This window comes from Phodopus roborovskii, unplaced genomic scaffold (assembly GCF_943737965.1).
Source record: "Phodopus roborovskii unplaced genomic scaffold, PHOROB, whole genome shotgun sequence".
Taxonomy (NCBI): domain Eukaryota; kingdom Metazoa; phylum Chordata; class Mammalia; order Rodentia; family Cricetidae; genus Phodopus; species Phodopus roborovskii.
In genome coordinates this window covers 6,510,170-6,523,458 of record NW_026125444.1, presented here as the reverse complement: position 1 = coordinate 6,523,458, position 13,289 = coordinate 6,510,170, and the positions used below count along the sequence as shown (strand labels likewise).

The 13,289-nt window shown below is 35.8% G+C and overlaps 1 protein-coding gene across 1 annotated transcript in view; it reads right to left on the bottom strand.

Annotated features, from left to right (window-relative positions):
• Cftr (CF transmembrane conductance regulator) overlaps positions 1-13,289 on the bottom strand; it is a 137,023-nt gene that overhangs the window by 103,448 nt on the left and 20,286 nt on the right. The window contains exons 2-3 of the mRNA XM_051175727.1: positions 8,211-8,321; positions 3,854-3,962 (exon numbers count right to left, since the gene is read on the bottom strand). Of these exons, the coding sequence (XP_051031684.1) occupies positions 3,854-3,962; positions 8,211-8,321 (220 nt within the window). The remainder of the gene's footprint in view (positions 1-3,853; positions 3,963-8,210; positions 8,322-13,289) is intronic.

Below are 13,289 nucleotides of genomic sequence, written 5' to 3'. Positions count from 1 at the left end.
TCACATGTGGTGGCACATGCCTTTATTCTAGCACTCAGGAGGCAAAAGCAGATGGCTCTTTGAGAGTTCAGATCAGTCTGGACTACACAGTGAATTTCACACAAGCCAGGCCAGCCTTGATAACAGAGTAAGGCCCTATCTTAAAATTGTTTTAATTAAAAAATTACTAGAATAAAGTTGCAAGGCCAAAAGTCTAGAGAGACTATTCTAAGTAAAGGGGCAATTCACATACAGAAGAGAAAATGAAATTGCATAATGACTACATAAAAGCATAAAAATAATGCTGCTAAAAATAATATATTTTTTTCACTTAAAAATTTAAAGATAATATCAATTGGTAGTAAAGACTCAACTTTCCCAGTGTAGTACTAGAAAATTAAATTACATATTTTCTAGCTATATTTGTAAAGTCTGAGTCTAAAAGTTACAACAATATTTAGTATTTATCAAATTGTTGTATACTGAAGGCCTACAGTCACTAGCCATAGAATGGAAATAATTTAAATATTCAATAACTTATAATTTAATTTATGTAACTTATTCCATAAATTACAGTACAATTAAGAGAAATTTATAGAGAATATCTAATGACACAGAACCACATTCACGGATACATGAACAGAAACAGACTTGTTGCACATTATCTAAGGAATGTTCATCTCGTTCAGTAAGCAAATATTCTGATAGAAGTATCAGTCTGGAGTTGGATCCTGGTCACTATGAAGATGAGTAAAACTCTTTACTTTTCAAGAAGGATGCTATGAACACCAGTGTTCTTGTTGCAGGATCTGGGTAAGACAATAGGAGACAGACACTCTACGTAGAGAAGAAATATTTGAGATTCAGCAGGCTTATAGAGAGTTCAAAGTACAAGTGTCTGCTGCAGCCAGATATTAGGGTTCAAGGTGTGGGACAGAAAGATGAAAAGTGAACCCTAGATAGCAGGCCTCTGGATTTGCTATGAGGTTTCATATTGAAGGGGTGTATAAAAGTTACAGTGCCCAAGGCACAACCTATGCACATGCACAATTACCCCAAACACCCTTCCTTCAGTAGCAAGAGGCTTGAATACAAAGACTTGTGTTTGTCTAATTACAAGAGACAGATCCTCCTTTTTAACAGTCAGAGGAACTTAAGAACTGTGGCAGTGTTAGTACCAGGATTTCTGAAGTCCTTTAACTTTCTGGGATGCTTTAAGCTGAACTAATATTTATCTCTGTGCAGGGATGGAAACATGGAATCAAGAACACTTCAAGTAAACACTTGTGAATTCTTACAGTGACTGCTCTCTGGTGATCATATTCTGTCAATGATATGTTTACAGATTCCCTCTACTTAGCTTCGTTCAGATTATCCTTAATTGACTCTCATACTCAGGTTTTCAAAAGCCCATTGCTCTTCTGCACTGGAAGTCATAAATGTTAAAGACAATGTTATGTCTGGCTGCTGAGTCAGATAAAGAAAAGGCAAGTGAATAGTTAATGGGGACGTACCATAGCTAATATGATTTAAAATTGCATCACTATTGTAGAAATAAGGTCCTTTGTGATGCTGTTTCCTTTTTCTTAACCTTTCACAGTTGAAAGCAAATTTTATAGTGCTTTTTTTCTATCAGTACTGAAACCAACCAAATAGTTACTATACCACAATTATCATGATATATAGCGACCAAAAATATAAACCCATTCCAAACATATGCCCCCTACATCTATGCAAGAATTACAGCAGTTTCCATAATCTTTGCTTATTTCATAGGAAGATGAAATGCCTAGAAAGAACACTACAAACAATAAAGAAATAGCATCAGCTATGTGACAGGATAGAAGCTTATTAAAATGGCTAAACTTTCTCCCACTCTGTGAGTCACAGAGCCTGGTAAGCGTAGTAGAGACAAGGACACTGGGAAAGCATATCTTAAAATAGAAAGGAGATATTTCTAATGATCTCACCACAAGGAAATGGTGCTTGAGTGATTTATATGTTAATTATGCTCATTATATCATAAAAATGTATATATATATATATATATACACTAAAATATCACTTTCATTTTATAAATAAGGACAATTTGTGTATGTCAAACAAAACTTTTAAAATAAAAATTATTGAAAACAATAGATGAAGTTCCTTGGAAATTATACTTATCTAAATAGGATCTAGTTTTCAACATTTTTACATCTTTGAACTTGTGGCTTCAGTGAGGTTCTGTGTGGGTAGGGGTAGGGAGGAAGAGAGGGGCAGACACCTTCAGCATCACTACACTGTTTCCTGTTCACTTTCTTCCCCACGCCTTCTCACTATGCACACTGGGATGCTCTCAAACAACAGGACCTTTCTTTACCAATATTCTACTGGGTACCAGCAGACATTTCGGTTTTGGGCTCCAAAAGCTATGATGGGTCCAGAGAAAAATACCAGGATTCACGTTAACTCAGAACCACTTTAAATCATTCAATCCATAGATAATTAACACACTGTGAATAACTTTGAGATTTTTCAGCTATATATTTTAATTTTAGAAAAGTTTAATACTTCTCCATATTTACTACATTTCTCTGTTCTTAGATTCTGCTCACTAGTAAATCTTGACTGAAAATAACTTCAAACTCTTTGGGTGTGCTCACCTAATTAATTTTCTCTCTCTATTTCTCTTACTCACTCTCTCTCTCTATCTATCTATCTATCTATCTACTATATATTTATACATATATAGAATAATATATACATTAAATTCTCTTTCATACATAAATCTATATATCCATAAATGATACAGCAATAATATATAACAAAACATTATTATATATACCTATGTAAAATATGTGATCAGAACTATAATATGTATGAATTTACTTACAAAGAAATAAAAATCTATGCATTTATAAATTTATATTCGTGTGTGTGTGTGAGAGAGAGAGAGAGAGAAAGGGGAAGAGAGAGAAAGAGACAGAGAGAGAGAGAAGCCATAGAAGAATTTCTTCTAGAAGAGCATTAGAAACCATTCCGGACGTAATTATAGTCAATAGTCAATTCTTTCAATATAAATTATTAGTGAATTTTTCTTGGACAGGATGAAGTAGAATTATTTAAGTAATACAGCTGAACATGGGTTCATTAAACATTTGAGGAGGAACCAAAAGCCCTGATACCTGGGGATAAAGATCAGCAGAAACAGTGTGAGTTCATCCCAATGGAGCACAACACCCCAAGGCATGATTGTGCTGAATTGTTAAAGCAGACTTCACAGATTTCCACTTGTCATCCTCTTTTTACAGGCTACAACCAAGCATTCAAAGTGTTGCTTTGATGACACAGAAGAAAACACCCAAGTCAAGTCAGCCAACCTCACAAACCCTGGGTTTCCAGCCTTGCTATTCTCTTTACACTGATGAAGACATAAGCTGCTGACGAAACACATTCAAGTATTACCTCACTGCCTCATTTTAAAGTTTTGCTTCTTTCGGGAAACAATTCAATGTAGATACTATAATTTGAAAACATTATAAACATTCCTGCAAGTAATTGCCTGAATGGGACCTTACCCTTGTATGATATTGTCTCCCAACATTCTCTTTTTGAGTACAGATACCAACAACCTCATACACTGTTAAGATGTGATTTGGATTCATAAAAGAGAAAAAATTTTAAAGAAGTAATTTGCTTTTTTGGATAAATTTAAATACAAACTATAAATTGAAACCTGCATTTCAAGAGTTTCCACTTACCTTAATTTTAGGTGGTTTGTGTTTAGAGTTGTAATAGAATTTTATAAATATTTTACATCTTTCTATAATCACAATATTACTTACTGTATCTCTATAATGCATGGTGCTATGTTCACCAGTGAGAGTCTTACCCCTAGGTATAACAAGATCCCATAGAAGAGGAACCTCCAGAAGAAGCATCGTCGAAGGGCACGGATAAGCTTCGGATTCTTCTTTGAAGCTTGTTCCCTGTCCCATTCTCTGAAAAGAATAAGAAAACTAGACCAATGAGCTGCAAGTGCATGTTTCCAAATTCCTCTATTTTCCTTCATAGTCTGCATCCACAAGTATGTTCAAGGTGATTAACACAGAACAAAGAAAAGGCAGAACCTTGTGAAGAATCTCTAGCACCAGCTACTCAATAAGATACCTGGCAGGATTTGATGCTCTGTAGTCACTCTGCAGAGCTTCATTTCATAAAACTACTAAACTGTGTATGTTAAAGAAGTATACTAGGCTTCTTCAGAGTGATGGCAAGGGTGAACAAATGCCACATAATATGTAGAATGTATCTGCACTCAGAACAAGATGCAAAAATCAATAGTCTAATCTTTTACCCCTCATCTCATGATATTTGTTTTTAATTGTCACTTCATAGTATTAAACTTGCAAACAAATAAACTAAGAAATCTGGAGGATTATTTAGTTTTAAATATTTTTTACAATTTTAATACAACTTCATTATTTCCCCCTTCAATTTCTTCCCTCCAATCCCTACCCATGCTTCCTCCTCATTCCTGCTCAAATTCATAGCCTCTGTCTTTGATTGTAACAATATTATTATTGTAACACATAAAAAGGCAACCTGCTTTTAGGGTTGCTTGTATATATGATTTCAGGGCTGAACCCTTGGTATTGGATAACCCACTAGGCAGATCACCTCTCAGTTGGTCTTAGTTCTTTGTCTAGGTGTGGGGCTCATGAAAATAGGGCTGAGGACTGTAAGAGGCAGATTGCCAGAAAGTGTACTGTGAGAGCTATCTCCTAGAAATGACAGAGAAGCATGATACTTCAACAATCTGCTTGCCTAAAACAGACCGGAACAATTACCACACCAATAGACATGTTAATGAAAGGGAAATCTCAGGTGAAGGTTTTAATGAGTGAACATACACACACAACCTATTTGGATGTTTATTTAAAGGAAAAGCATGAAAGAATCATCATTAAACTTCAACATTAACTACTGAAATCATTTAATAGTGTGTAAGTCTTTAAAAATAGAACAAAATAAAAATGTTTTATAGTAAGGATAGATACTAAATAGTACTGACAAACTACCTAAAGTCTAATAGTTGAGTTTTAATTTAGGTACTCTTAGAACACAAAGGAAAACTATGATAAATTCACCTGGACTAAATTATACCTTCATCATTCAGTGGTTGGTAAATCATATTATCTCTAAACTGTGGCTTGCTCATCTGTAGGGTGAAGATAATTATGGTTTTCTTCCAGAGAGTGGTCAAGATGAGAAATTATGCTTGATATGTTACAGATCTTCAAAATCATGAAAATTTTATATTTCTTTGATATTCAATAACTATTTCCTTAAAGTTTCTGTGAAGTATAATGGCATTCACAAGGCTTGATTACAGCTCACAGGAATCTGGTTCCAGATGCCCAGACTGTGCTGTAAGCAGGGAAGCTGGCTACCTTTTCTTAGGTTACCCACTCTGCCACAAATTTCCTGCAACAGCCCCACAAATGAAAATGGTATTCTCAACTCTATTGAGACTTAGTCCTCTCATGAACATTGTAGATGCCTGCACTGAAGTGTGGTGATTTGAATGAAAAAGAGGAGGGGGGAACTCAACAAACCATTTCAGATGTACAAATTCCAACACAAAATGAAATCAACATGAAAAAGCAATATACCATGTTTCCTCCACAAATTACTAATCCCACAATAATGACACCTAACATGGATGATTATAAGTATATTCAAACAACTAAAAAATAGGCATGGATATACTACAAAAGAACAAAGGGATTTAAAAAGTCAATATAAGACATAATGAATTCAATTAATTTCTAGGAGAAAAAAATGAAAGGATTCTAGAAATGAAAGAAAAATCAATACAAAATCTCAGTGGGAAGTTCTACCAGTAGAATAAATAGATTATGTAGAAAACAGAGAATTAGAGCTGAAGACAAGATATAGGAATTGGATTACTCAGTAAAAGTAAGGAATGAATCTTAAAAATATGTATGACCACAACATGTGAAACCTCTAGAGCTCCATAGTGAAGGCCATGCAATTTTCATCAAGACTCAATGCAATACTTCATAGAAATTGAAAAAAGAAACTTAGAATTCAAATGGGAACACAAAAGTCATAAGCTAGCAAAAATGTTTCTGTAAAATTTTCCTCAAATGTATACATACATGGAAATTTACTTACCCTATAACAGAGGAATAATGCCTCTCTTAGACACCATAGGATAGCAAATAAAAATCCCAGTGCCAGATGTTGGTTATATCACTTGAGTATTTGGTCACTGGGGTCCCATAGAAATCCCCCCTCAACATTACAGGCTATAAACTATCAACGTTCTTGGTTGCTCCCAAAATTTGGTAGTAATACCCTACTGATGAAGTTTAACATACTTGAGTCATAGGATATTAAAAAAAATCAATCTGGTACTAACATGGAAGCTTCATCCTTTGGCTAGTGATCATAGTGCTAAAAGTTCTATGCATGCTACTAGAGAAGAAAAGTAACAGTCTTACTCATTTGCAAACCATGTGATCTACAACAAAGACCTTTGTATCCATAGAATACTGCATGTCTCAACTCCATCAGATAAGCAGTAGATAGCAAGTAATTTAGAGACCTACAACTGATCAGGGTGTACAGAATAAGTGACTGTGGACTTCTCAGCTCTAAGTGGGACACCTATCTGGTCAGGGATCCTCACAGAAGTGCATGTGAAATGGTTTTAAGAGCTAGAGTTATTGGATATCTCTAGCAAAATAATTATGTATTGTCAGCATTAGCTGGACATGACAGCACTATTGTACATATGAACTCATAGCAGTCACAAGTGCATGTACAAGACTTGCACAAGATCAAGTCAGAGAGAATCTCAGCATGAGTGGAGGGAGGAGGTCACAAAGTCCCACCCTACCTGGGGAGCTATTAGTAACTGATGGAGTGTCACTTTTCTTCGGGGATGCAGCCCCTGAGAGACCTCCACTGATCCAATAGATGGTCTTATGCCCATTCACATATTGACAGCACTAATTGTAGTCAGTAAGTTTTTAAAAAGTACAGAAGTTGGTAGAGAAAACGTGTAGAGAGACAGGCCAGGAATTGGATAAAAACATATGTCTGCATAAAATTCTCAACAAAATAAACCAAAATTGAAAAGAAAAAAATGTGTACTTTTTAAGTTCTAATCTCAAAAAGTCCTAATATATTTTGTTTTAGCATCAGGAAATTAATCTACACCTACTTTACACATTCATAATAGAAACCACTATTTTAAGAATATTCAACCAACTTATAGGTTTTGATTAATATAATTGTTTAGTTATGTTTATACTACTGTGCCAAGGCACCATGGCCAAGACAACTTATGGAAGGAAGAGTTCATGGGAGGCCTACAGTTTTAGAGGGTGAGTTTATGCCCATCATGGTGGGGATCTCAGCAGCAGGCCAGCATACACAAAGCTGCAGCAGCTGAGAGCTTACAGCCTGAAATGCATCCATGAGGCAGAGAGCTTATTTGGAACAGTATGGACATTTGAAACCTTAAAGGCCACACCTCCTAGTCCTTCCCAATAAGTTTCACCAACTGGGGACAAGTTATTCAAATATAGGATCCTGTGAGGGCTACTCTCATTCAGACCACCATAATAAAAAACATTTTCAATTAAGAATACTTTGAAAGCAGGCCAGACATGGTGTCACATTCCTATAGTCCCAGGACTTGAGATGCTGAGGCAGAAAGAAAGTTGCTTTGAGACCATCCTGGGTTTGCAGTGAGATTAATACTAGCTTGTGCTACTAAATAAGATCTTGTCTCAAAAGACCAAGGCTAAAAATGTGCTTCATCATTAGAGTGTTTGCCAAGCAAGGGGAAGGCCCTGCATCCCATCACTACTGCCACAGACATTTGGAAACAAATACAGGTAATTTGCTTTACAATGATGTTATTTGAGTCTCTCCAAATCTTCCTCCATGTTTTTTAAAGATAAGTAAATTCTCAGAATATATATCATTTATTTTAGTAAAAGAGGCCATTTCCTAAGAAAATGATTATTTTTCAATTTTCTGATCCTGGTTTCATTGTTTAATTCTTGAGCTAGCCAAGATACAGCAAGAGTATAAGATGCTTCTATTTTAAATGTGCCATTTAAAAAATAAGCCTCTAATACACCAGTTTTTTGTTTTCTAAAAGACATGAAGAATATCTTCTGCTAGTAAAGTCATGGATAAGACCATACCTTTCTAGCAGTTCAGACAAGTGGTCAGCTGAATCAGAAGAAGGGGCTTGGTATATGTCAGATAACTCCAAGCGCTGTCTGTATCCTTTTCTTAAAATTGGTGTGGTCCAGCTAAAAGAGAGGAAGACAAATGGATAGATTCAATTGATAAGGTTTCAAATACAGATACAATTCTGGTACCAACTGTAATGCAGTAAATACAGTATGGATACAGATGTATGAAAGTAAAATAAGACAGCTTACATAAATATAACACTAATCATCTTACTTGATATACCCATATAAACATGTACAACCCTAAACAAATGCCATTGCTTCTTTTTAATAGACAAGGAATCTTTCCCCAGAGGAAAAGAAACTGAAGAATGTAAAACAAATAATCAATATTCATAATTTTGTCAGTGCAGCCTAGAGTATTCACCAACGAGTTATCTATTAAAGGAACTGAGCATACAGAGAGATGGCAAATATCTTATACCAGTTAGCTGATATAATTATCTCTACATCGTTGCTTAAAAGTAGGGATCATCAATTCTTTTCTCCTTACTCTGTAGGTCTCTATTAGGAACAAATTTTGACAGAAACTAGAGAAACTTATAGAAGAAATAGAGTAGCCCTGCTTGCTCAAACTTGCTGCTTGTAACTACTACAGAAACATCATGATAAATATCACAAAGGCAGAAATAACAAATTCTAATTATGCATATATCTATACATACACACACACACACATATATATATAGTATGTATACATAATATATAGTGTTATACAAGTGACACTTCTTCCAACAAACCCACACTTCCTAATCTTCCCAAACAGTTCACCAATGAGAGACCAAATATTCAAATGCAGGAGCCTATCTATGGGGGCCATTCTCATTCAGACCACCACAAGTCAGAATCTGAGAAGCAAAGTATACATGTAACAGAAAAACATACTCTATCAAAGTTATTCAAGACAAAGTAAAGAAATGTCATGTCAAATGTCAACATTTTGCTACCATTCCAGGTGGCCCTCATGATTACTGTTATATCTCTCATCTAAGGGTCCACATTCTTCTTTATACTACTTGAGTCTCTGGCTTCCCTCACTAGGACCAGCCCTGTGTCCTTAATTCTTCTGTAGTTTGTTTAAGACTAGACTGAATTTACATACATCCCAAAGACTAACTTCATCAGCCTTTTCTTGCTGTTAGTGAGTGACTATGGTTTAATGTGTTACTTTTCCCCATTAATTTGAAAATTTTCATTTTGATAAGTGCCTCTTAACAAAGGGTAATAACTAGCTTTGCTCTTCTCAGCCCACTGTGATTCACTGGTCATTCTTCCTGGAGAAAAGAAATAGTGAATACAGATGAAAGGGGTCTGAATGTTGATGGGAGATGTCATTTTGTAAATATGTTTCTCATACTGGTTAATGAATAAAGCACTGTTGGCCAGTAGGAAAACAAGATAGGCGGGACTAGGAGACAAGGAGTATTCGAGGAAGTAGGAAGGAGGGGTCAAGATGGAGAGACTAGAGAGAATAGAACCGCCATTCCTCAGCACTCGGTAAGAAGCACGTGGAAATATTAGATTAACAGAAATGGGTTAATACTTAAGACAGAACTAGCCGATAAAAAACAAGTAATGGGCCAACAGAATTATATCTAATACAGAGTCTCTGTGTGTTATTTGGGGCTGGCGGCGCTGCGGCGGGACAAGACCAGGTAGTGGGCAGGAAAAACCGTATTCCTTACAGAATGTATCAGGAGGGGAAGTGTCAGCAACATGCAGAGCCTCTGGTGATAACATCTCAGCAAGGGTGGCACAACGAGGTATTCAGTACCTCAGTTAGTTTCTCACAGACAGAATGTGATGTTGTCAAACAGGTGGCAGCTAGTTAAGAGATAAAACTGAGACATCAATGTCGGGATTTGATTTGGGGATGTAGGCAAAATTACCCTTTATAAACCTGAAGCAAGAGTTAACTACTAACTTTTTAAAGCATCTATTTAGCAATGCCAAAGAACTTTCACAACTATTAGCATGCTGTTATTTTCATTTTGAAACTTTATTAAGCAAATAGAACAATAAGGGGTGATAAAGCCTCAGAAACATAGAACTTTTCTGAATTATTAATATAAAAGTTTTCTCCACGTTCTTTTGAATTCATTCTTTACCATGTTCAACTGTAAGAAAATTAGGTATAGTGGGTGGTAATAAATTTAGACACACATGTAGGAGACTGAAATCAAGGGGAGTGAAAAGTAATATGTAATAGTTAGGGGTGTGGTCTGTAAGCAAATAATAATCCCTTTTTAAGAAAACAAAAGCAAAAGGTGACCATTCACTGCTTTATAAATATTCTTACCATGCTCCATTCAGATGATCAAAGATGAGATCATTGAACACAGAAATGGGAAAAGAACTGAGCAGCATATAATATTAGCATGTCTACCACCTCAGAGACAATGAACACAAATGGCCTCAATACCAAACAATACATGAAATAAATGCAAAGCCATAAACTCTTGAACGTTTTTTACCATACTGCAATGGAAATTCTATGATTTGATATTTAAGAGTGGCTATGTTTAGCAGCAAGCTCATAAATCATTTCAACTAGAAAGATTCAAGTGTGTACATCACTCCCAGCACAGGTTTGAAATCACAGAAGACCAATGGCATGGGACAGAAAGAATGATGATCTGTAGAACATAGTAAAAACAAAAATGCATTACACCTACTCGCAACTTTGTGCTCTCAATATATCTGAAATTATTAAAATCATGCATCTCCTTTTAAATGAGCAGAATCTCACTGTTTTCTAATACCATGCCACAAAAGGCATTTAGAATAAATTTTAAAATCTTCTTAAGCCCTTAAAAAAATGTAATCATGATTCTTTTGGTCCATGTATAAGATTTTAGCCATTCTAATGAATGAGCTTCCAGCTCAGTTCAAAATAACACAATGTGTGGGATATTTTTATAAAAGTCATCTTTGTTATCTCAGAGTATTTTAGGATATGTTACACTGTGACAACTAGTTTTACCCAGAGAACCATAGCCCAACAACCATCAAGCCAAATAAACTCAGTAGTATAATATCCAAGCTCACCATCTATAGTTATTATTAGTTAGCATTTGTTGGAAGTTATGCTATAGTAAAACTGGATTTATGTTTTCAAATTGAAACTGGTTCAAAGAACTAAAATCTAGGGACAGTATTGATAACCACTGGTTTAGAACACTTGCTCTTATATTTTTGGTTGTGAGCCTAGCCTTTAATGGCTGAGCTAGCCCTAGCACTAGCTCCAGCCCTAGCCCTTGCTCTTCTTACAAAGGACCAGGGTTTGATTCCCAGTACCAACATGGTGGCTCTCAACCATCTGTAACTACAGGTCCGGAGAATCTGATGCCATCTTCTGATATCGGAAGGCTTCAGATGCTCATGCAAAACACTCACACATAAATAAGTCTAAAAAACTTTTTAAAACCTATTAACTTAAGGTTGTCTGCAGTCACCAGATAATTGCCTTACAGAAAGGTTTTATTTCTTGAGACTAAATGAAATTTCCCCTAACAATGAGATCTCTATGACAATCATAGGACAGTCTAAGAAATATAAAACATTAAAGAAAAACGGCATCCAAGTTTTAGACACTATACAATGTTAATGTGAAATTCAAGCCATACTTTCTTTTCAGAGATTCTGAGTCTATTTAATGGACTTGTATAAATTCAACTATGTTCAAGCCAGGATTTTCACCTCAGTATTTCTCCCATCACAAAGTAGTATACACTCATGTATTTCATGAGACCCAGTAGGTTCGATTGGAACAACAGAAAGTGTTACATTGATTATCTCCTCTTCTCTGTCTTCACTATCGGGCTAGCTCTTCCCCTCACAACTAACGACCAGCCACTAAATATGTTCTATGAACTTAAAATTGATATTCCTAGAAAGTCTGATGGGTTTCAAAGTTAGGGTTTTGCTAACAGAAGCTGGTTAATTATGAGGAAGCAGACTCATACCATACACATATTTTTAGAGTTCACTAATATTCAAGGGAAAAGCCTATCATCTCAGATATACTGTAATGTTCATTTACCATAAGGAGCTGCATGTTTTCTTATGACAAGTGCTAGCATTTTAGGTTTTAAAGATGCACACACTAATCTTACTGTTTAATTTAGTTGGTTTCATTTCTTTGGGAAAACTCTAATTTTATTCAGAATAATTTGCAATTTTTAATAATAAAATAATTTGTTCCCAGAGATTGAGGGCAGACGTCTCTGCTCTAGGAGTGCCAATAACAAGGCTCAGTCACCTGTCCTAATATGTCAATCAAAGAGATGAGCAGTGATGAAAGACACAGAAAGGAGATATAATCTAAGTGAAGAACAAAAAAGGGAGTTTGGTAGCTGGCCACCCCAAGTCCATCTTCAGGATTCTGATATCAGCTTAGGTTTAAAGAGAGGAACCAAAAAGGCAGAGTAAAGATATGTGCATCAATTAAAGAGTCTTGGTCAAACTGTGGTCTGGTCTCAGTTCTTGTTCTACAAGCAGTTCCAGTAAGTCATTACTGCTTGTTCTACAAGCCCATTCCTGAAAGACTGATCCTACACAGGATTCTCAGGCATAGAGCTCTGTGCACTTCTGCTCTCCTGAAATCCAGAGGGACTACAGGCATAAGGCGGTCATTTAAAAAAACGCAAGAGCATTTTGGGAGTCTAGAAAAGGGAGCTTCAGAAGGGAACAGTAAAATTTGTCATTCTTGTCTTTGTGCGTTCAAACTTAAAAGGGTATGAAATAGCTTAGGCATCATTTTTTTAGACAAACACCACTGGAAAGATTAAATACCTACATTCAAAATTGAGAGTCTAATCCAAGGTTTTAAGACAAGAAGACTGATGCAAAATGCAGGCAGGGGCATCAGGCTGTTAGCCTGTTTATAGTGACCTGTGTGCCAAAGGGGGAGTCAAGTCACTTTAACAAAAACAGTTTCTAACATTTGCACATTACAATGGCTTTAAACCTATCCTCCTAAAAGCCACATGTGTGTAAAGGTAATAACCAGCTTTCCAACTGACA